Source organism: Crotalus tigris, unplaced genomic scaffold (genome assembly GCF_016545835.1).
Source record: "Crotalus tigris isolate CLP2741 ecotype Arizona unplaced genomic scaffold, ASM1654583v1 scf7180000018081.1164505, whole genome shotgun sequence".
Classification (NCBI taxonomy): domain Eukaryota; kingdom Metazoa; phylum Chordata; class Lepidosauria; order Squamata; family Viperidae; genus Crotalus; species Crotalus tigris.
Window position 1 is genome coordinate 935152 of NW_024096813.1, and position 25321 is coordinate 960472.

The 25321-nt window shown below is 37.0% G+C and overlaps 2 protein-coding genes across 5 annotated transcripts in view; one reads left to right on the forward strand and one right to left on the reverse strand.

The window, feature by feature from the left end:
• Positions 1-5864, forward strand: part of RHOQ (ras homolog family member Q) — a 36801-nt gene extending 30937 nt beyond the window's left edge. The window contains exon 5 of one of the 2 annotated variants that reach the window (XM_039347483.1): positions 414-5864. In XM_039347483.1, coding sequence (XP_039203417.1) covers positions 414-446 — 33 coding nt within the window. In that variant the 3' untranslated portion in view covers positions 447-5864. Of the gene's footprint in view, positions 1-409 lie in introns of both variants that reach the window. The other variant, XM_039347482.1, reaches the window with a different exon arrangement.
• Positions 753-25321, reverse strand: part of PIGF (phosphatidylinositol glycan anchor biosynthesis class F) — a 29975-nt gene continuing 5406 nt past the window's right edge. For all 3 annotated transcript variants that reach the window (XM_039347478.1, XM_039347480.1, XM_039347481.1), the window contains exons 4-6: positions 18547-18663; positions 9905-10013; positions 753-1102 (exon numbers count right to left, since the gene is read on the reverse strand). In XM_039347478.1, coding sequence (XP_039203412.1) covers positions 989-1102; positions 9905-10013; positions 18547-18663 — 340 coding nt within the window. In that variant the 3' untranslated portion in view covers positions 753-988. The remainder of the gene's footprint in view (positions 1103-9904; positions 10014-18546; positions 18664-25321) is intronic.

Genomic DNA, 25321 nt, shown 5'->3' on the forward strand with positions numbered 1-25321 from the left:
TATCAGGTGTGATAATGTATTTAGCTATAGAAATTTTTATGTTTGATGGTAATCTCTGTGTGTGCATTAAATATTGGTACATTTCATTTGCTCTTTAAACTTTCCTAAAATGACTCAGATACAAATATACTGCCAAAAGTAAAACAAACTGAAAACTCCAGTGTATTTAATGGTGGTTTTTTTTTTTCAAACCCTGAAAGTAATGAAAAGAATTCTAAATCTGTCACCAAAAGACAAACTTCTTTTTCTGGAAGGTAGAGTAGTGAAATGTTTTTCTCAGGGCAAAGACAAATCAAAAAACAAACACTGATGTTTCAATAAAAATGAAAGCCCCCTGAGTTCACTAATAGAGTTTGGGGAAGATGCCCACTGTCTATGTAGCTATTAAATGCATTTGTTTTCTTGACAGATAGGAGCCTATTGCTATGTGGAATGCTCAGCTTTAACACAGAAAGGATTGAAGACTGTTTTTGATGAAGCCATTATAGCCATTCTAACTCCAAAGAAACACACAATGAAAAAGAGAATAGGTTCAAGATGCATTAATTGCTGCTTGATTACATGAGAGCTGCTGGACAATGGCCACGAGTACTGTGAAACTTCTGACACTGTGCAAATGTACACTTCAAGACAGCAACAGCTTATTGAGAAATCCACTGACTGACAGGGAAGCGGATTTTAGGAACTGGCATTTTATGAAACCCAGAGGGGGAGGGAGAAAATCACAAATATGTAAAGAAGCAGGCACCATCTACTGTGAAGATTTTATTCATATGGGAAGGAATGTACAATCTCTCAGGGGTCATGTAGTTTAGGACATACAACAAATGTATGATCAAATTGCCAGTGCATGTTGACCATGCTGTAAAAAAGAAGAGTAAAGCCCAACAATGCTCTGAAAAGATATGGAAAGCCTTTTGCTTTGGCCATACCCCTGTGCAATCTTCATGGAATCTCACAATCAAAATGCCTTTCCTCCTTGCGCCAGTTATCTGCTTTTGTATGTAAGCTGCTTCCTATTCCAATATATCCATAAAGATGCAATAAAGAGACCGGCCACATACCCAAAGGTGGCTCCAAGTGAACAGGAAATGGGCCACACCTGAAAGAGGAAAATGCTGCATTAGAAGAAGAAAAGGATGATCTTCAATGAGCACAAGTTTTTGGTATAACTGAAAGACATCAAAATGGGGCACAGAATCCTTTGCAAGGCTTGACATGCTTTTACTGAAAATGGTTAAAAAAAATGGTAATAGCCATCAAACATTTGTTAGGACTATGAACAATTGTACAGTTTTAAAACTTCTGTGCATTAAAGTGTAACTAGCTGGTGGCTATTCCATATGATGCTTGATCAAAATCAGGTAAGAAATATGTGGTGCATCTGTGGTCAGAGCAGTTGATGTATTCTTATTTTCCAGTTAATTTGCTATTTTTTTAAGCGTTTCTCTCTCCTTTTTCAACTGTATTCTTTCAGTCCTAGGATAGCTGGGTAACAGATTTGATATTGAAGCACAACTGAATGAAACATTAAAGGAGACCATAAATCAAAGGGAAGGGCAGGGGCACAAATCATAATGACTGCTTCATGCAATGACCTTTCACTGCAATAGCAATGAATATTTGCAAGGTAAAGTTCTGCTATCATGCTAGAAAGCATATTGAATTAGATCTAAGCATCTATCTTCTGTGGATAGAAGATTCTCCATCACTGGCGACTTCTGATCCAGGAGAAGAATGGAAGAACTGCTGGTCTTTCCCAATTCACCCCTTTTCCTATAGTCTTCTAAAGCTGCTTATGGTCCACAATATTAGGGAAATGGAACTGGGTTCTATACTGAAATGCCCCATTATACCAGCAAGAGAAATATGAGCAGGAGTTAGTTCAGAGAATGCTCCCATGGTTGGAACTAGATCCAGCCATCGTAAAACAGTTGATCTCTCTTTTTTAACTCTTCCTACCTCTCGGTGCTGTTCTTAAATGAAATTAATTGACATTAATTCTGAAGTATTTTTGCTGCTTGTGTATTATACAGGCACTTGGAATTCCAAGTTAGTTAGATAAAGTGGAACTGCAGTTAATATCCCAATATTCCTATGTGTTTAGTCAATATCTGAAAAATGTAAGGATGAAAATTCTGGGAGCATTGCCAAATGTGCAGTTCCCGAGTTAGTATTACACAGCTGAAACATGGCAGCAAAACCCCCCATTTATGCAGCACTAACTGAATTTAAGCCTTAAAACTATACTCCAAATCTGTTTGTGATGGGTGAAATCAGAAGTAGCTAGCCAGATCCATTCAGAACAAAATAAAGACACTACTCCACTTGTATATAAGAACTCAGCCTATCAGTCAGGGACTTAAACAAGCCAGCTAATTGATCAACTGAAATGGAATCTGAATAAAACAAAATAGCTTTACGGAGAAAAGGCATATTTGTTATTTTCAAAAAAATTAAAACATCACACACACAAAGTTAAAATTAAAAAGTTGGTCAATTATGCAGGGTACCTTTTTAGCCAATAAAATAGTTTTGATTGGTTTCACTGATTAACTCACAAAATGTCATTGTAATAAAAATGAATACATTGCAAATGAATGCTGCTTTAAATTCCAATGGATATGCAATCAGTTGAGTTCCTTAATTAGGCATGGTGTTATTTTGATCACTTTTTTCTCTTGAAGTGAAATCCAGTCCAAGCTATCGTTATTGGGCAAGGCAGGAAATATTTGCTGCTTAACATAGATGGAATTCTAAAAAGAGAATTTTTATATGTAGCTCTATGGAGGAGTTTTCCTCTTTCGTTTTTGCTGCTCAACCATGGCAAGAGGAAGGGGTTGCTGGCACAGAAGGAATGGATGGGTTGAGGTTCAGCAGGACCCCATTTTTACCATTATGAATGTGTCCTGCAGCTGCAAATTCATTATTAAAGCATATTGAAAATGATTTAAATTTTAAAATGAGTTAAAAGTTTATTAAGGCCTATTCAGATTTGAAATCTACAAGCTATAAATATAAAGATATTTCAGTGAGCATTTTTAAGAACATTAGACTCGAGCGGGCTACTTACCCCCATTTTGATACAAAAGATAAAATTAATTGCAGATGGGAATATTAACAGAAAAGTAGACAAGGGATATGAAAGCACATTAAGAGGCATTGGCTCATAGTTCTTTTGTCTGAACTCTATGTGTGAGAAAAAAGAGGAACGGGCTAGCTAGTTCAACTCTTCCTTCATGCTCTTGTTGCTTCCTCCACATTGAAGTCAATTGTTCAAAGATTCTGTAACCCACAGAAGAGTCTTGCTCTACAGCTGTCCTTCCCATATAAAAGGTAATGAGAATGGGGAAGGAAGGGTTTGTTCATGCCACCTCTGTCTATATACACACACACATACACACACACAAACAACTACATAAGGGCCATTGAATAGGGCTACTTCTTTCGTAGCAAGCCTATATTTATTTCCACTCTGCTGATTGCTGAGCCTCTCGTAGCAAAGGGACTCTTAACCTATGAATGCAAACTGCTGTCACAATAGCCTTTCTTGGATGATTCACATTCTGCTCTAAGCTAGCTACTCTAAAATGATTCTTGGAATGATGAACTTGTGGCCAAAAACCAACTTTGTGCAAAGACACAGCTCCTGCATGCACATAGTGTAAATAATCTGACCTGAAGAACTGGGAATGTCTTGCACTCACTTTTAGAGTTGCAGATATAACATTGCAGCAATCTTAGTTATCTGCTCCAATCTAAAAGTTATCATTGTGTGTTCTTAATATGGACAATATGCAGTAATCCATACTATTTCTATGGTATTAAAAGTATGGAACAGATATTTTCAACAATCATCCCAATGTCAGTAGACCCCTTAGTACACGGGTGTCAAATTCGCCATGTCATGTGATGTGTTACGACATATCGCAACTCTTTTTGCGTTGCCAACAATGGGGTGGGCGCGGCTTCGGTATAATGAAACCAGCCCGCGGGCCGGCAGTTTGACACCCCTGCCTTAGTACATCAGTGGGCTGACCTGTAGATTTCTTTCAGCTATTTTCATGTAATACTCTACAATTAAATCTCTTAGGACAACAACTCTCATGGTTCTCAGCTATTATGATTAGGAATTTGGCTCTTGCAATGAAATACATCCAAAGAATTGTACATTCAGGTTTGAAAACTGATATACTTGCTTGGGGGTTCATACAGACAACTATTTACTAGAATTTATTTTATATATGTGTAAGGCAATGCCCAGTTAGACAAATCAGAGAACTGCTATCCAGTTCCATGAACTTTAACTTACTTGAACCACTCTTTGTTCAAGTAAAAGGTAAAAGTAAAACAAGTAAATGGCTTGAGAAAACTTTCTCGATACCAAAGGTTTACTTTGATAAAGATTTTTAAACACTGAGGGAAAATTAAAGGCTAAATTATTTGATTAATGAATTGACTTCAGTACCAAAACCTGTTGGCCCAGATAGCATAACAGAGGTCATATTTTAATTTAAGAAATTAAATTAAGAAAAACACTATGTTACAGTTTATCTCTTCTCTTTTGTAGAATGCTATAGGTCCAGGCTATCTTTACAGTGCTATGCTAAGGTACAGGTATACACTACGTATATTTCCTTAATTGCACAATTTACAATCTTTTGTCTTTCCTCTTGTTTTTTATTCATCTTCCGGACTACAAATGAAATATATTCCAGGTAATATAATGCAAAACAGTCTGTGTGGGGGTGGCATTTAGCTCCTGTCTCCAGTTGCAATAAGCACGCATACCAACAAATTCTAAAATATCTTTCCTTACTGTTGTTTTGGAAACACAATTGACAGACATTTGAGATATTCTTCTATTCTACCTGGGGGGGGGGGCCTCCAGGTTGATGAAAGCTTATTTCAGTTTTGAAAAGAACAGGCAGGAAAATGAGTCAACTTACTCCATACGTTCTCCTATCTGTTAAAATTTTCCATCATATTATGCAGGTAGTCCTCAATTTATGTCCACATTTGAGACTAGGAAATTTCTCGTTAAATGATATGGTTCTTAAGTGAATACTGACTGCACCCAATTTTTCTATTTTTTTTTTTTTTTTGCCACGATTGTTAAGCAAGCTATCACATGATCGCAATTTGCAACTTTCACTGCTGACTTTCCTATTGACTTCGCTTGTTGGAAGCCAGCTGGGAAAGTCACAAATTGTCATCACTTGACTCCAGACCACTGCAACCATTGTAAATACATGCCGGTTGACAAATGCCCAAATCGCAATCATGCGATTTTTGGTACACTGCAGTGGTCATAAGTGTGAGGACTGGTTGTAAGTCACTTTTTTCAGCACTCGTAACTTTGAACAGTTGCTAAACAAATGGTGGTTAAGTCAAGGATTACCTGTAATGCATCAAACCAACTCCTTTGTTTTTTGTAATCTGTTTTGATTTGATCTTTTGCGCGCTTAATCTTCATATCACTAAATGTGCATTTAGTGTTTTATATATAGCATTATTTGAAGGTCTTCAGAAGAGCAGTCAAAATAATAATAATACGTTCATGAGGTGCCTTAGGGACTCTTACTGACCTTGCTTTGGCCTTTTATTTACAGCCTGAGAAAGGTCACCATTTCAATTTGTCATGCCTGCTTTTCAAACCAAAGATTTGCTTATTCATGTTTGGTAATATGGCACTGCATATTTTCTGCAGAATGTTAAATAGTGTATATTCAGTACTAACAAACTGCATTATTTGGTCTGGTGAAGGCTTAATTTCTAATGGACATTTTCTTTCAAAATAAATTCAGTTTCTTCAGGAATTAACCAGACATTAAACAATAATAAAAATAATCTAGGCAATGGTGTATTGGTCTTTGTATGCAAAACTGGCATCATTCATTCCCTTTATGTCCAACATACTTGAACCTACAAGGTCCAATCTGGGTCGGTCACCGGGACCAGAGGCTTTGTCTTCCGAGCTTTCGGACTCAGAAGCTGTTCCTACCTATCACCTTGATTATATCTTTCTTCTCAGAAGTGTATCATAAAGGTACAGACCAGATGTCCTGACACAACTCAGAAAGGAGCCAAGGCAAATAGGTTCATACAACCAGAGTTAATGAGATTAATACTGATAAGGACTGTTTCTTGTTCCTTGCATAACCAGGATTCTTTGGGGACCAAAGCCTAGTTAAATTGTAAATGAGCCTATTTTGGCTCAGGGTATTTCCCCCCCCCCAATTAGGTCAGGAAAGAGAACATAGTCATGAAAGAAGAGGGGTGCATAGCATCCTGGGCTCGTTTTCCATCACTTAGATTCAAGGCTACCCTAAACATGTACTGATTTACAGAGGTTAGCACTACCGGTACAGACAAACTGCATGGGAATTAATTTTGAATTAACTCCAAAAGTTGTCACTCCAACTCTATTTTTTTAAAAAACTCTATCCTGCCAAATGCCTCTGCTACAAAAAATGTTTTCTAAACTAGGAATACAAAAATAACTCCATCTCTCTGAAAGCATTCTTCTGCTTCTCACACTGTGCAACACTTTTCTCTTCCCCCACACTTTTTCTTTATTAAACATGTTAGAGGCATTGTAAGAAATACAGCAAGTTCTTAAAGAGATGGGAATACCAGACCATTTTATTTGTCTCTTGAGAAACCTATATGCGGGTCAAGAAGCAACAGTGAGAACTGGACACGGAACCACTGATTGGTTCAAAATTGGAAAAGGAGTCCGGCAAGGCTGTATATTGTCGCCTTGCCTATTTAACTTATATGCAGAGCACATCATGAGAAAAGCAGGGCTAGATGAAACAAAAGTTGGAATTAAGATTGCCGGGAGAAATATCAACAACCTAAGATATGCAAATGATACCACTCTAATGGCAGAAAGTGAAGAGGAACTAAAGAGCCTCTTGATGCGAATGAAGAAGGAGAGTGCAAAAGTTGGCTTGAAACTCAACATTAAGAAAACCAAAATCATGGCATCCGGCCCTCTCAATTCCTGGCAAATAGATGGGGAAGAAATGGAGGTAGTGACAGATTTTATTTTTCTGGGCTCCAAGATCACCTCAGATGGGGACTGCAGCCAAGAAATTAAAAGACGCTTGCTCCTGGGGAGGAAAGCTATGGCAAATCTAGACAGCATACTAAAAAGCAGAGACATCACCCTGCCAACAAAAGTGCGTATAGTCCAGGCCATGGTTTTCCCAGTTGCAATGTATGGCTGTGAAAGTTGGACCATAAGAAAGGCTGAGCGCCAAAGAATTGAGGCCTTTGAACTATGGTGCTGGAGAAGACTCCTGCAAGTCCCTTGGACTGCAAGATGTTCAAACCGGTCAGTCCTAGAAGAGATCAACCCCGACTGCTCTTTAGAAGGCCAGATCCTGAAGTTGAAACTCAAATACTTTGGCCACCTAATGAGAAGGAAGTACTCGCTGGAGAAGGGCCTAATGCTGGGAAAGATTGAGGGCAATAGAAGAATGGGACGACAGAGAATAAGATGGCTGGATGGAGTCACTGAAGTAGTAGGTGTGAATTTGAATGGACTCCAGAAGATGGTAGAGGACAGGAAGACCTGGAGAAACGTTGTCCATGGGGTCGTGATGGGTCGGACACGACTTTGCAATTAACAACAACAACAAAGAAATACAGAGTCCACCACTTCTCTCATGGATATTGCAGAAATGTTTTTAGAGGATTGGTATGATCTCAAAATAAGTGCAGGGAACAAATGTAACGAGACTAATTTTGCACCAGCTTAAGGCAAATCCAAAGAACTAGAAAAGGGCTACTTGGATATAAATATATTATTATTATATAACCCAGGAGCTGCAGCTTTCAAGACTTCAGAAGCTCTCAAAGTGCATACCTTCCTTTATAATCCTTTATAATCAATGCAAAGAAGAAGCACCAAGTACCTGAACTCCTTTGTATAGGTCAGTGATGGCAAACCTTTTAGAGACCGAGTGCCCATAAACTGGCCCGCCCCCACCCCGCCTGTCCAGAGGGCCACTCACCGTCTCACCTCACCACTCACATGATATACCATAATAGACTGCAACATCCAAGGCTATACTTTTTCATTCATAAAATTATTCCTTTTTCTATGAGTCAGTTCTCTATTTTTTTTAAAAAAAACATTTGTTCTTAAAACAATATAAATGATCCAGCTGATTATTTCTTGAGACCTGTTTCTCCAGCACAATCCCAGTGACCCTTCTGTTTGATACAATTTACAGGCTCATTTATAAACTGCTTTTGCAACATTAATCTAAATACATGTACAAACACACACTTTAATTCAATGTCCCATATTAAGAGGGTGATAAAATAAAGCCTGGTAGTGAATTTGAAAGCTCTGCCCATTTGTACCATGCCTATAATTACATTTGTTGTTATGTGCCTTGTCATTTCTAATGGCTTCTGAAAGGAGAAATTATGGTAAAACAAAGTATTGCTGACAGGATGCTTTCTAAAACTTCCAGGAAACTAGAGCCATCTTAAGGTATCAGTTATTATGTAGATTTAATGAACTAAAACCTATTTCATCCACAAATTTAGCTCTAATACATGAAAAGTAATATCCCAGTAAATCTGTTCAAAGACCCTTTGCTCAACCAAGTCCTCTTCCTGTCAAGCATTTTGCTGGTGGGAGATTAGCTCTCAGCTTCCAGGTACATAAAGATGATGAAAGCAGCTTTTAAAGTCTTCCTCTGAAAATGGAGGGGGGGGGCAGCCTTGCTTCTTAAGGGGAACTCTACCTCATCCTGTTTCTTGGGATTCTCCCCTCCTTCCCACTGCCATAGCATGTTTGGAAATGGGACACTGGTGTGCCCCTTTAATATCTTGGTTTTAGGGGGCTTGTCCTCAATTTGCTTTATATTTTGATACATGTTATTTATGATAGATCTATCTAGTGTAAAAATATGTGGGAATATAATTAGATGTATGCTTTTTTAAAAAAGGAAGAAACCAATGTCCCAAATTTCCATTATTATTTCTGATTTATATAGCAAGTTCATTGGCATTTAATCTGAGACAAAAATGGTACAAGAATAGTAATTACAACTGGACTACATTTATTTACATCAGACATTTTGTTCAATCTAGCAAGATTCAGAATGCTTAATGCCAAATACCTTTATCCTCTGGTTGTGGGTATATCTGCTTTGAGAACATTTTAATCCACTTTACATTATTAGCAGATCACTTTAGTCTTTCCACCCTTCCCCAACAGTAATGTTGGCAGATGAATGTACAGTTGTCCTGCAATCCTGCCAGCTTCTCATTTTTCCTACAAGCCACAAAATGCTTAAGGGCTTGTTGGAAAACTACAAAACATGTTTTCGGCACAGGGTGGCTCAGCTAAGGCTGTTTCAAAGATCAATCTGAAGCCAATAGCCATTTCAAATGCATTTTGTTAAGTGCTTTTAATGGAAGGTAGCAGCACACCACAGGCCACATTCTCAGATGGCATAAGTGGGGATGGCCTCCATCACATTAATGGGCTGGATGCTGACTGGCTATTGCTTGAACTTGAAAAATGTCATTAACTGTACATTAGCAAGCAGCAAGGCCTTGTTTGCACTGAGTACATCTGAAAGTATTCTGGCAACCATGTAACTCACACTGAGGAAGTAGCTTCATCCACTTCCAGCTTGTTAGAAAAAATATTCTACCATGTTGTTTTCAACAGTCTTTACAATGGAATTACAATTAAATCTTAAAGACCACCAGTCTATCAACAGAAAATGCTAGAAGGCAAAATAGAAAAAAACCCTTAGTACTTTGCTGATAAGTCTTTATAAGGGAGTAAGGTAATTGCAAACTAAATGTGGGACTAGATGGAGCTGGTCTGGTCAGTTTTATGTAATTTATATAAAATAGAGCAACCAACCTGCCATGGACGGTCCCAGTCAAGTGGAATAGGAAATGCTCCAAGCCATGCTCCCACCACACTGCATATTGTGGTAATCTGGAGATTGTTATCCCAGATAGACATAGCCCTATAAAAGAAAGAAGGAGGTTAATCTTTAAAAGTGTGTGTTCTTTAGTAGTTGACTTGTTTACTGACTCATAGCTTGGACCTATCCATGCAAGACTGTAATATTACAAAATATGTACTACTCTTTTGCAGATTCCCATCTATTACTGTACTTCAAAATTAGATTTTAATATTCCATCATCACCCATCTCTAATGGGATGTTTTTAGATGGATTCATCAGTCAGGATAATCTGCCAAAGAATAATAATAAACTCCCTCTATTTTTTTCTCTAGTCATATGGACTTCATAGAAAATCCGAAGTCTTCACATGCTTCTAGATTGAACTATAATTTATTTTGCTGCTGATAATTTAAAAAAATAGTTTTACTTTTTAATGTTCCTTATAATAAATACAGTATATTTAAGAAGCTGGGACATTATAAAATTCATTAACTATCTGTCACAATATAAACTACCATCCTGGCAAAATATCTATTCTGCAGTGCTTTAAGGAGCACTTCTTCTATTTCTGCTGATTATGGAAACATTTTTTTCTTCCCACAGCATGAAAACTTTGTATCTCCCTCAGTTAGGATAATTTCTGCAATATCTCTTTTTTCCTACTAACTCTGAATCTATTCAATTCTATGCTGATAATAAGATAATGAAAGTGCTAGCAAGGGAGTCAAGTGGTAGTTAGGTAATTTAAGTATGATTTTTTTTCCATACTGAAAATGTAACTTTCAAATAGTATTTTCTATATATCCAATGCAGTTCATTATTTTCTAAGAAAGGATAAAATGATCAGAGATTTTTATTTTTTTTTATTTTTAATGAAAAATTTCCATATGCACCTGCTGTTTTATTGGATCTTCCTGAGGAAATAAATCATACAATATATGCAATTAAGGGCCATATCATTTTATTGTTAAAATACTTCTGCGTTGCTGATCATTAAAATAATCCTTCTGTATATTATCAACTTTTTTCTTCTTGGCTTAAGCCAAGCTTTAAAGTCTGGCATTTTGTTCAAGTGTATAGGCAGGAAAAAAAGGGAAGGAACTGCCACTTGGGGAAAAAGACACAATATATGAACCGTACACTAAATGTTGGTTTGATGTAATGGTTGTACTACTTTGTGGAAAATTATTCCAGAGATTTCCTTGAAGGGTAAAATTTTAGTTATCCTTATGGCTAGATTGGCTCAATAACAATGCATGGTTAACTGAATAAAAACAACTTTTATTTGGGTTTGTACAATGCAGTAAGCCATAAACCAGACAACACCCTGCCCCCAATTATGCTGCCTCATTGTGATAGTGTTTTTGTGAGGGATGAGAAAAAAAAGTCAGAAATGCATGCCAAGAATATATATTGCCAGCAGGGATACTCAAAGCATGAAGGTCATGTTAACTGTGGAGCTAAAGCAAACAGACACTTATTTGGGGTAGCAAATATTTATTATTTATTCATTTGTTTATTAATTTGTTCATTCACTTGTTCATCCATTTATTTTTTATGGCTGCTCATCTCAAACATATGACTCTGGGCAGTTAACAAAGAATTAAAACAGATTGAAAGCATCAGAGCAAAACAATAAATTTAAAAAAGTATGAGCTGAAATAAAACCAACAACACTAAACATAACCAAGTTACCAGGTCAACCACATAGGAAGATGCTGGAGGAGGAGGATCATCAGAATAAAGACATCAATTCATACTGTGTGGAAGAAAAGAATAAAAAGCCCTTCCTGTATTTTAACCAAGAAAAGAGCACGGATAGGAAATATAAAATGATTTGACAAATGAGGAAAGTACCGCTAAATGGTTGCTAAGAGTCAACATTGACTTGATGGATCAAAATTTTTGATAGATCAAAATCACAAATTTTATATTCATTATTTATAATTCTGAGAAAAAAATAGTAAAAAATGTGCCTTAATTGAAAACAGTGTTGGAAAAATGCTGCATCATAAATACGGGGACACATATTCTGTTCAGCAAAACTACTGGGACAGAATCTGTCAACTGGATGAGAATCCCATCTTCAGAGGCACTGATGCAATTTAGAAATTCCACACGCATAGCAAGATTCACTAATTAATTTTAGATTTGGTCATGAGCCATTTGGAATATACTGCAATTTCTTCATTATGTTAGCAATTATGTTCAGCTGGGAACAAAAGGCTCACAAGCTGAGAATTTAAATTCACAACTGAGAAATAATTCAATTCAAATCACACACTTTTTACACAAGTGAAACCTATATTATTGTCAGATGTTATGGAAACTGTGACTAGCACTTATGTGAAGAAGCAACAGAGCTGTTGCTTTCTGCAATTGTCTCCCTCCTCAAGTCTGAGGGGATTTCTGCATATTTAACAGCAGCTGTTGGGTTTTAATTAAAATTGGTTGAATGAAGCTCATTCCACCCACTCCAGAGAAAATAGCTGGTTAGGAAAACATATTGGGTAGGCAGGAAGAAACTTTAGTAACTCTGTGCCTCCAGCCCAAAAGAGGAGATGCAATCTGTACCATATATAAGCTGACTTTCTGGAGCCAGCATAAGTGTCACAAAATACACATGTACAAGCATTGAGTATGTTCTTCTCTATATTAATATAAAATGATGCTATTTGCCTATGATGAATAAGGCCCTCTCATTTCTCTTAAACTAGCTGGAAAGACTCTTGTGCACATCAGTTATTGAGGTGCTTATGATGGAATATATGAAGGACCCTGACTTGCTGCAATGCCAAAGTAGTGAAACTCCCAGTTCCATGAAGACTTAGGAGATCGTATCTACTAGTGTTCCAAGAATTTTCAAAGCATGATTGTTTTTTTAAACTCTCTTCACTTATATAGATTGTTTTTCACTTTTGCTTTACTATGCTCTCAATGCCATTTGCTTTTGAATTTTTGTAAGTGATTTATCACTTGCAGAAATTAGATGACCAAATACATATAAAATACAAGGACTGAGTCAGGCACCAATATTTTTGTCCTTAAACACTCTGCAGGTGCTTTAATTCAGTTTGTATATGTGATAAACAACACTAAGCACTGACAACAGTGCTTAGTTGACTCAGAAAAGAGATGCCTTGACACTTAAGTGTTTGATGTTTTATAGGAGTGGTTCTCAAAATGTGATCCCCAGACCCCTGGGAATCCCCAAGAATGCCGCCATCTGTTTATTGGACCCGTGCCCTCCTGGCTGGTTTCTGCCAGTAGGGAGGTGACACGAGGCTGGCTCCAGGCGATAATCAACGCCTCCTTGATGGAGGGGTCTTTCCCGCAACCTTTAAAGGAAGCGGTGGTGAGGCCCCTCCTCAAGAAGCCTTCCCTGGACCCAGCTGTTTTGAAGAACTTTCGTCCTGTCTCCAACCTCCCCTTTGTGGGGAAGGTTGTAGAGAAGGTGGTGGCGTCCCAACTCTTGCGATCCTTGGATGAAACTAATTATCTGGACCCTTTTCAATCTGGTTTCAGGCCCGGCTACAGCACTGAGACTGCTTTGGTCGCACTGACCGATGACCTCTGGCGAGCCCGGGATAGGGGTCATTCCTCTATCCTGGTGCTTCTTGACCTCTCAGCGGCTTTCGATACCATCGACCATGGTATCCTTCTGCGTCGTCTCGGAGAGGTGGGGGTGGGCGGCACCATATTGCGGTGGTTCTCCTCCTACCTCTCTGACAGGTCGCAGTCGGTGTTGGCGGGCGGACAGAGATCAACCCCTAGGCGCCTCGATTATGGGGTGCCTCAGGGCTCGGTCCTGTCCCCCCTCCTTTTTAACATCTACATGAAACCGCTGGGTGAGATCATTCAGCGACATGGGGTGAGGTATCATCAGTACATGGATGATACCCAATTATATATCTCCACCCCGTGTCCTTTCAGTGAAGCAGTCGACGTGATGTGCCGGTGCCTGGAAGATGTGAGGGTCTGGATGGGGGTGAACAGGCTTAGACTCAACCCTGACAAGACCGAGTGGCTCTGGGTCTTGCCTCCCAAAGGTCAACTGGATGGTCCATCATTAGTCCTGGGGGGGGCAAATTTACCTCCCTCAGTGCAGGCACGCAACTTGGGTGTCCTCCTGGACTCACAGTTAAATTTGGAACAACATCTATCGGCTGTGGCCAGGGGGACCTTTGCCCAGGTTCGCCTGGTGCACCAGTTGCGGCCTTATTTGGACTGGGAGGCTTTACTCACGGTCACTCATGCCCTTGTTACCTCAAGACTGGATTACTGTAACGCGCTCTACATGGGGCTACCCTTGAAGAGCGTTCGGAGGCTGCAGTTGGTTCAGAATGCAGCCGCGAGAGCAATTGTGGGCGCGCCAAGGTACGCCCACGTGTCACCTATCCTCCGCGAGCTGCACTGGTTTCCTGTGGGTCTCCGGACGCAATTCAAGGTGTTGGTTATCACCTTTAAAGCCCTTCATGGCATAGGGCCAGGTTACTTACAGGACCGCATACTGCCGCACAGTTCCCAGAGACCGGTGAGGTCCCATAGATTGGGCCTCCTTCAGGTCCCGTCGGCCAGACAATGTCGGCTGGCGGGCCCTCAGGGAAAGGCCTTTTCTGTGGTGGCTCCAACCTGGTGGAATCAACTTCCCCCCGAGGTTCGAACTACTCCCACCCTGCCAGCCTTTAAGAAAGCCGTTAAAACTCTCCTGTTCCGGCAGGCCTGGGGCTGATGTCCCTGGGGGGGGGCGGGATATGATCGGACATGCAGCATGATTGTATTATTTTATTGTATTATTGTTAGATGATTGTTTTAATTTTGTACGCCGCCCTGAGTCCTTTGGGATTGGGCGGCATATAAATAAAATTAAATAAATAAATAAATAAATAAAGATATTTCACAAGATCCATGAAGCCAAAACTATTTGCCTAATAATACTAAGATGTTATTTGCCTTTTTCACTATCATTCCCTCACAAATGTACAAGGGAGTTTTCCAGAGGCTACATGTCATGCCATCATGTGACGGCTAATGGAATGTGTGCTTCTGTAACCCTGCATTTTTAGATTCTTCTAGGGTACAGGTTGAAGGAAAAAATGTGTTTTCAGAAATTAACTCAGTTCATCTTAATACTTATGCTGTGCTATTAGTAGCTCTCTTTGGTTACACCTGCTATAATCTCTGTAATCTCATTATCATCCAAATCAACCATTACTTTGAAATCCCAAAGCTATGCCTACACAGAAATACAAAAAGTACATTTGTTACTCTTTGCGATTTTTTTTAAATCTAGATGTTTAAATTTTATTTCAAGTTGATATTGTTTTAGAATTTAATATTTTATAAAAGAAAATGTATATTGTATTTTTCTTATACTTAAGGATGGACTTGACTTAAAGCAAAAAGATTATGCAACTTGCTTTCTCAACCCACATCTCCATCTTTTATGTCTAAAGATGCTGAAAAAAATGAATTTGACATATCACAGAGTTCTCTGACTCATGGAACAAAGGAATCTATTCCACAGAAACTGCGGAAAATGCAAATGAGAAACAAAAATATGATAAAAAAATGTTTTCCCTGAAATATATAGATATTAACAATGTATTACATTCATTGTTACACAAGAGAACATTACATAATATTATAATGCCAGTAAAGTAGTAGTATCATTTCAGACCAAACTTTCAGAATTAAAAAGAAATCAAGTATTTTAAAAGTAGATGTGATGAGCTTTTTAGAAGTCAACAATTGTTTTTTTATAGCTTTTCAAACTAGAAATAAAAAAGTCACTGAAACTTTTTATAGGGTAAGTTATCATCTTGCATTGGCTGGAGAAGCATACAAAATAATTGAGAGACTAATTAAGGCTTGTACAGTTGACATGGGTGAATGCCTTCTAGATGAAAAGTCACTAAAGAAATAACTGCAATGCCACTTTCCAGCATACAGTAACATGTGGATGCTTGTCCACAACACAAATAGCGATGAAATGTACAAATGAAATGCTGAACAGTTGTTTTTTTTTAATTTCATAGTTTATTCTTATGGTGGAATGTAGTCCAGATTCCCAGGAGGGAGAGGCTGTATTCCAGAAAAGCAAGAAGCTGCGAAATTTAGATAGTTTGGTTGGGAGCAAGAGGATCAAGACAGCTTCTTCCTAAAAGTTCCCAGAATATATCTTTAATGATGCAAATAGTTTGCTTTAGTTTGGTAAGACTGATGTCTGGCTCACCCAAAACAAGAAAGACACACTGGGTTTCTTTTAAACAATTTTCTTTATTGTTCCTCACCTATAGACAGAAATCCCAAGAGAGTAACTCTCTTGATTAAAGACTGCACACGTCTTAAAAAAGGTAGGCACATGAAAAGACTGCTGGGACTGCTGTCACAGTCACATGACATCATAACTCAAGAGCTATCTACACAGACCAGCATCTCCAAGCTAGCTGGGTAAGTGTGGAAGGCATAGCCATCATAGATATCTATACTCAAGGAAGAGTATACACTTTTAAGGAAATCTTTCTATTTTAATCAGGTGAACTGGGAAGAGGAATGGGTTGCCTTATGATAAATGGGTTCAGCAATGAAAGACATTACCAGAGAAGATCCAACAAGCTGAATTTCAAGGCTCATTTAACCAAATTGTTTCTACACCAAGATCTGACCTTTTCAACTGAATGTCAAGTTGCTAAGAACAGGGCATTTGAGGTACTTCAGCATATACCTAGCTTTACTTGTTTATATTTAACAGGAGACTATTAACAAAATATATAAAAATTATTAAATTTCATCCCCAAAGACAGTTATTACTGAAAGGATGCAAGATACAAACCCAAACTCTTAGGAACAATTTTTCAAAGAGTAGATTTTTTTAAAAGGAAAACAAAAGATATTAAATAAACAATAAGTACATACTGGAATTAACTAGCATAATATAAAGCTATTTAGACTGTTATCTTATGAGCCTATGTCTTGTTTCCACTTCTGGCTAAATATGCATAGAATGAGAATGTTTAGCATTATGAAAAAAAAGGTGCAGAAACCCTCAGCTTGTGGATTCCACCTGTCCAGTATGACCATGCGACTAGATGTATTCATTGCAGTTAATCAATAGAATAGAATAGAATAGAATAGAATAGAATAGAATAGAATAGAATAGAATAGAATAGAATAGAATAGGAAGGGACTTTGTAGGTCTTCTAGTCCAGCACCCTGCTCAAGCAGGAGAACCTATATCATCTCAGACAGGTGACTATCTAGTCCAGTGATGGTGAACTTTTTAGAGACCAAGTGCCCAAACTGCCACCCAAAACCCACTTATGTATCGCCGGGTGCCACTTTAGCTCATTCCCTCCCCCCGCTATACCTTGTCTAGGCTGAGCGGGGTTGCGTACCACCTGTCAGGTGCCAGTGTACCACCGGTGGTACATTGGCACTTGGCAGGTGGTACATGACCCTGCCTAGGCTAGACATGTGTAGCCGGGGAAGGGAACAAGCTAAAGTAGCGCAGCAGAGAACTTGCCGTGAGAGAATCATCAGGAACTGCAGGGCTGTTGGGCTGAGATAAAGGCCTCAGGATCAGCACTTTCGGCACACCCGGAAGATAAAGGAGGAGGAGAGCACACCAGGAAGATAAAGGAGGAGGAGGAGGAAGAGGAGAGGATATAAAAGAAGGCAGTTTTGGCAGGAGAAAGAGTCAGAAGAGAAAGGGCTTTTGTCAGAGAAGCGGTGAGAGAGAGAGAGAAGGAAGGCTTTTGGGGAGGTGTGTGTGAGAGGCAAAGAGGAAAGGCTTTTGGGGGGAAGTGTGTGTATGTGAGAGAAAGAGGGCCTTTTGAGAATGAAGGTGAGACAGAGCAAGAGAGCACAAGGGCCTTTTGCAAGCGAAGGGTGAGGAGAGAGAGAGAGGAGAGGGAGAGAGGAAGCAAGGCCAACCAGCCACATGACAATCAAGGTAGTGCTGCATATTAATACATATTGAGAAATTCATTATACATTTGTCAGTGTAAAAGGAAAGTGATTCAGCAAAGGAACCACCACCGAATAAATTAAAACTGGTACTTTTTTCCTTCTTTTTTTTTTTACAGTTTGTAACATTTTATTAGATTATAGAATAAAATACAAAAATACAAAAACAAATAGTAGGACACAGTGGGAGGAAAAAAGGAAAAAAAGTGAGGGGGAGAAGGGAAAAAGAAAAGGCATTGACTTCCAACTTCCTCTGTTGCAGTAGAAGGAAGCATTAACGCTGAACGTCAACTTTTTACTTTTCCACATTATTATAAACTAGCTATTTCTATAACAACAAATGAATCTAATCAGTAAAATCCCCCCCCCCCCGGTTCTATTTCAGTCATCAAGTTTTTGACATCTTGCTAAGGACTGGTAGTACTCAAATACTGACATGTCCTAAAAGTGGTACAATCTGTGAAAAGGTTGAAAAGCCCTGTGCTAAGCCAGAACGTAGAAGCCTTCTATACCTTGTCTCAGATAAAAAAATATGGCCATTATTTCACTATGATTAAACTATTAAAGAAGTACCTAATCTCAAATGCACCAATGCATTGCAAATTCCAACTGCAAGTAACTTACCCATTTTTACTGAACACTCTCAGCCATATTTGAAAGTGTGGTCCCAGCAAACATAAGCAGGGCAAAGTAGTAAAGGTGGATAAAAGAACTGCAAATAAAAAGGTCTCCCAGACTGACCTGGAAAAAAAAGTGAAGCTATTTTAAAGGTCTATCTTGATAACCATATTTTTTTTTTACCAGTTTACTGAAAATTTTTATTTTTTAAAACATACAATCATTTATAAAAATACAATAAAATTTTAAAATAGAGAACCCCCCCCTTACCCTCCCTCCCACCCCCACCCCCCCTCCCTTCACTTCCCAGAGCAGAATACAGGGTTAAGAAAAAAAAAGAAAAAGAAAATTATAATAATTAAAAAAAAGAAAAAAAAAGAGAAAGAAAAAAAAATATCATAATTAACCTTTAACTCCATAACTTATAAAACAATTCTCTATAATATTTGATATTCATTCATAAAATAAATAAAACTTTTTAATTCCATATTTTTTCTGAATATAATCTATCCACCTTCCCCATACAGTAATATATCTTTCTTGTGTATGATCCTTTAAATAAGCAGAAATTTTTGCCATTTCTGCAAAACTAGATACTTTAAATATCCATTCTTCTAAAGTAGGCAAAGAATCTTTCTTCCAATATAGACCTACTAGTAACCTTGCTGCAGTTAATAAATTCAACATCAAAGTAGTTTCTTTTTCATTTAAGTCAACAAAAATACCAAGTAAAAATAGTTGAGGAGTAAACTTTATCTTCTTTCTAAAAATCTTTTGAATGTTCCACCAAATCATAATCCAAAAAGCCTTTACTTTTTTACAATTCCACCAAATATGAAAGTATGTCGCATCATTATTGCCACATCTCCAACATTTGGGCTGTATGTTGGAATACATACAAGATAATTTTTTAGGATCTAAATGCCATCTATAAAACATTTTATAAAAATTTTCTCTCAAATTTTGAGCTTGTGTAAATTTAACATTTCTTATCCAAATTATCTCCCATAAATCCAATGAGATCGGCTCCTGTATATTCTGAGCCCATTTAATCATACAATCTTTAACCAATTCTGTTTCCGAATCTAACTCTAATAAAACATTATATATTCTTTTTATATGAGCCGGACCTTGGTTTTTAATCTGAATAACCAATTGTCTATCTTCTAGTGTTATTCCCTCTTTCTTGTCTACAGTCCATCTATCCATTATTTGTAAATATTGAAACCATGACTGTAGAATATTTTGCTGCCTTAATACATCTAGGGATTTCAAATGCCAATTCGAACCAGAACAAATTAACAATTCTTTATATGAAATTTTATCAAAATTTGTCCCCTTAGAGGTTCCCTCAATTGCATGTCTGGGAATCCCCCAGATAGGTATTTTATAATTTAATCTATAATAATACTTCTTCCAAACACGAAGTAAGGCATTCCTCAAAATATGTGATTTAAAAGTCCGATCAACTTTCTTATTAAAAATTAAATATGCATGCCAACCATATATTAAATCCCAACCTTCCAAAAAAAGAATATCCATATTTGTTAAATTAAGCCAATCACTTAACCAAGTTAGGGCGGCTGCATCATAATATAATTTCAAATTGGGTGCCTTAAGTCCCCCTCTTTCTCGAGCATCCTGTAATATCTTAAATTTAACCCTTGGTTTCTTCCCGGCCCATATAAAATTATTGATACCCTTTTGCCATTCCTCCAAATTTGCCTCTTTTTTAAGAATAGGTATCATCTGAAACAAAAAAAGAAACTTTGGTAGAACATTCATTTTTACAGCTGAAATTCTCCCCAACAATGACAATTGCAATTTTTTCCAATCTATTAAATCCTTTTGGACTTTTGCCCATAGTGGTTCATAATTGTTCTTGTACAATTTTCCATTTGAAGCAGTTAGATATACTCCCAAGTATTTAACCTTTTTTACCATCTGAAAACCTGTGGCTTTAATCAAACTTTCCCTTTCTTTAACTGACATATTCTTAGATAATATCTTAGTCTTATAATTATTAACTTTAAAACCAGAAACATTCCCATACTGTGTTATAAGTTCTAATAAACCATCAATCGCCTGATTCGGCTGTTCCAAAATTAAAACCAAATCATCCGCAAATGCCCGCAATTTATACTCATTCTTCCTTATCTTTACACCCTTAACTAACTTCGATTCCCGAATCTGAATCAATAAAATTTCCAATGTTAAAACAAATAACAATGGGGATAATGGACATCCTTGTCTTGTCCCTTTTTGAATATTGAAATTCTCAGTCAATCCCCCATTTACAACAATTTGTGCAGATTGCTGCTGATATATAGCTTTAAGTGCATGTAAAAAATTATCCCCAAAATTCATTTTCTCTACCAAAGAAAATAAAAATTGCCAGTCCAATTGATCAAAAGCTTTTTCAGCGTCCAAAAAGATAAAAGCCACAGGAATCTGATTATTCTTATCCAAGTACTCAATTAAGTTAATAATTTGTCTAACATTATGTTTCATATATCTCCCTGTTATAAATCCTGCTTGATCACTATGAATCAAGTCTTTCATAACCTGCATTAATCTATTTGCCAAAATTTTTGTAAAGATCTTATAATCAACATTCAATAATGAAATTGGCCTATAATTCTTAGGCTCTGTAAGATCCTGATCTTCCTTCGGAATCAGTGATATAAAAGCTCTTTTCCAAGAAGGAGGAACTTGCATACCCAACAAAATACTATTAAAGAGTTCCTTTAGTGGCTCTATCATTTCTTCAGATAAAATCTTATAATACCTAGAAGTCAGTCCATCTGTTCCAGGAGACTTTCCAACCTTTAACTGCTTAATAGCTAAGCCAATTTCCTCCACAGTAATTAAACTATTCATCCCATTTTGTTGTTCCTCTGAAAGTCTAGGAAAATGTACTGATTGTAAATATTTATCTATATCCAAACCCCTTATATTATCACTTGAATATAATTTTGTGTAAAAGTCCAAAAAGCTTTTTTTAATCAAATCTTGCTGAAAAACCTCAGTACCTTTATATTTTACTTTCTCTATAATTCTAGCTTTCTGTTTCTTTCGTAACTGATAAGCCAACCACCTCCCAGGCTTATTCGCATTGCAAAAAGTATTATGTCTCATATACGACAGATTGGTAGCCACCTGATCTGCCATCAACATGTTAAATTGTTCCTTAAGCATCTTTATAGATACCTTTAAATTATTATCAGTAGGGTTAAGAACCAACTCTTGTTCTTTTGATTTGATCTCTTCTTCTATTTCTCTACGTCTTTGTGACCCTTTTTCCCTAAAAACTTTATTCAATTGAATCAAAATTCCCCTCATATATGCTTTACTAGCGTCCCACACCATAGACATCGATGTTCCCTTATTCATATTTATAGTAAAAAAGTCCTTTAAATGTTCTTTACACTTTTGTACGAATATTCTCAGGATCTTCTAAATATAAGTCTCCTGTTATTTACACTTCGAGGATGGGAGTCTTCCGAATATAACTCCATCCACACCGGACTATGATCTGACAATGTTCTAGGAAAAATTTTCACCTTCCTCACTCTAGGGAGGAAGTCACTAGTAATCAAAAAAAAATCAATCCTTGAAAATGACTGGTGTCTATCAGAATAAAAGGTAAAGTCTCTATCACTTGTATTCCTTTCTCGCCAAATATCAATAAGCTCCAATTCTTCCTTCAAATCAAAGAAAGTCATAGGTAATTTAGTTTGAATAAAAGTTTTAGAGGAACTTCTTTTGTCTATAGTTGGGTCTAAAACCCCATTCCAGTCACCCATCAAAATTACCGATTTATAATCCAACTGAGATATCTTGCCATGCAGCAACTTATAAAATTGTTTCTGTTGTTGATTGGGAGCATATAGTCCAACAATAAGAACCTTTCGGCCTTGTAATAATAATTCCACAAAAAGATATCTTCCTTCAGAATCAGCCTCAATTAGTTTAGCTGAAAAAGTTTTCTTCACATAAATTACCACTCCCCCTTTTTTCCCAGGGGCTGGAGCAGTAAAATGTGTGCCCAGACGGGAATTCATCAAAAATTTAGAATCCTTTAAAGTTATATGAGTCTCCTGCAAACATATCAAATCATTATTATGTTGTTTCAAATAATGGAAAATCTTTCTTCGTTTCTGGGGCACGTTTAAGCCATTAACATTCCAGGTCAGGAACCTGACCATCTCCACCGGCCTGGAGCCTCTGGAGCATGGCCTGCAGATCTGCTGTCGAAGATCTTTTTGGTCTTGCCCCTCCCACAGGCTCTGTAACAACCAAACTTTCACCACTCTTCTGCAACTGCTCTTTTTCTTTACGTTTATGGGCAGCTCGTGTCATCCTTTGCTCTTTTATGTCAGAATTCGGTGCAGCTTGTTCCATAACCATCATTGATGAGGCTCCTGCCATAAGAGACTCTTCCGTCATCCTTATTTGTGGAGGTGGTGACAATCTTGCTTTTAAGATAGACTGATAAAAATCTCTTGCTTTGGAAACAGTAGTTAATCTGTGACGTATCCCTTCATAATTTACTATTATTCCTCTTGGAATCTCCCATCTGAACTGAATTTGACGATGTTTCAACTCATCAGACAAGAAAGTAAAATCTTTTCTGGCTCTTAAAATTTATGGTTACCTTGATAACCATATTGAAAAGGTAAGACTGGTAAAGCTTTTGTGTTCAGACACTATGTGAAAAGTGGTTACAATAGGAATGAACCTAGCCTTTCTCTGGGGTTGCCCAATCCTTATTTTCTTCCTCTGGAAAAGTTATCAAAAGACTGGGAACCTTTGCTTTGAAGTTCAATTAATCACAACATACTAGTATGCTTAAACAGTAATCAACATTCATTCTGCTTTTAGGAAATCAGTCACTTGCATAAATGAAAGCCATTATAACCTGAGACCTCTGAGCCACAGGATAGCTCCAGACATTTCTAAAATGTGTAGCTAATGATAACTTAAACATAGTAAGAGAAGTAGGGATGGGAAATTATTGAAAAATGACTGATAATATATCATATTAACTACATTAAATTCTAATTAAAATTAAATGTCAATCAGACACAAAACATTCTATTGGAAGTTGTGTGGAGAATCCGGAATACAATTACTTTTTAATGCTTAAATATTTTTTTTTACTTTTCTCTAATTCACAACAGTGGTGATACAATCAACTCAAGCATATTTTAACATGTTAGTGTGGACCAGATGCTTGATGGATTTGATGTTTGAAATATAATTTTTATATTTAAAATGAGAGAATGTTTTTAAAGTTGACATTAAGGACATTGATGGTTCGCATTTTAAAGAACTGGAACATCTAATAAGGGAATATTTTAAAAATGTAAAATTTGTTTCAGTGAATGTAAAATTAAAATGGATTCATCAAAAGATCTTAGTTCAAGTTTAGTGAACTGAGAATGCATTTGAAATGCATTCTGTTGACCACAAAAAAAGACGTTATTGACTCATAATTTGAACTTGTGAATAAATGATATCCTTTAGAAATAGCATTTTAATGTACATTAATAGCTTTATAGGAAAATTGTTTAAATATTAAAGAAGTTAATTAAAGAAAATCAAATTTGGGGTTTGTTCTAGCTTAGCTTTTAGTTTTTAGAAAGTCCCTAACATCCCATTTAATTCATCTATGGCTTTTGGCCTAGAAAAAGTTGTGTATTGCTGTCTCCCAAAATGAAGATCTAAACAAATCTCAGTAGAGATTTATCCAGGTTTACCAAATTTTAATACCATAGCAGGCTGTAATGAATACAAAATAAGAGCAAATGTCTCTGATCTCCTTCTGAATTCATAATCTGGGGCATGTGTGATTAATGTTTAATGTGACATCCAAAAACAAACAGTGTCAGATTCTGAAGCAGTTTATACCTCTTATATAAAAACTGAATTTTTGTAACCCTGAAACTCAAAACTTCCACATAGTGATTATCACACTTCTCAAAAGTGCTTTTCTGATTTTATTACTTTGCTGTAAATATAGTGATCATCAGTAGCAATTTGAAGAAGGAACATCTTTGGAACATTTTGCCTCAGAACCCATCAAAAATTAAGATGTTTGGTGTAACACTGACATTTGAATGATCACATATGAAAAAATCCACCCCACAACCCTGATTTTTTTTCTTATTTAAAATAGTTCAAATCTTGCTATTTTTCACTATAGTACAAAGTTTCCAGTGATTAAAGATAGGATTAGAAATCAGGAAACTGTGAGCTCTAGTTTCACCTTAGACATAAAAACCAGTGGGTGATTTTGAGCCAGTCTCTCTCTCTCAGACCAACTCACCTCACAGAGTTGTCGTTGTGTGAAAAATAGGAGGAGGAAGGAATATTAGGTATGTTTGCAACCTTATTTATAAAATTAATAAAAATGGGATTTAAAAAATCTAAAAACACCCCCACTTTTGCTCAGAAACAAGTTTCCAGTTTTGGCTTATTCTACCTTTTCAGACTGCATGATAAAGACAGAACATTTTAATGCTCCTCTATAGAAAATAAATAAACAAATAAACAAATAAATATCCTACAGAGACAACTTGAAAGTTTGGGGAAGGGAAGGGGGTATTTGTGTCTAGTGTCTTCCCTGTCATATCAGTCTTTCTTGCAATGCTAGTGTGCATTTTATTTATTTTGAGACAGAGCAACTTTCAAAAGTGGAATTTAGTGTGATTAAATTCACCTTAAACCTACCTCATTATGATCAGGTCTCAATAACATTTTTGTTTGCTTTTTTCAC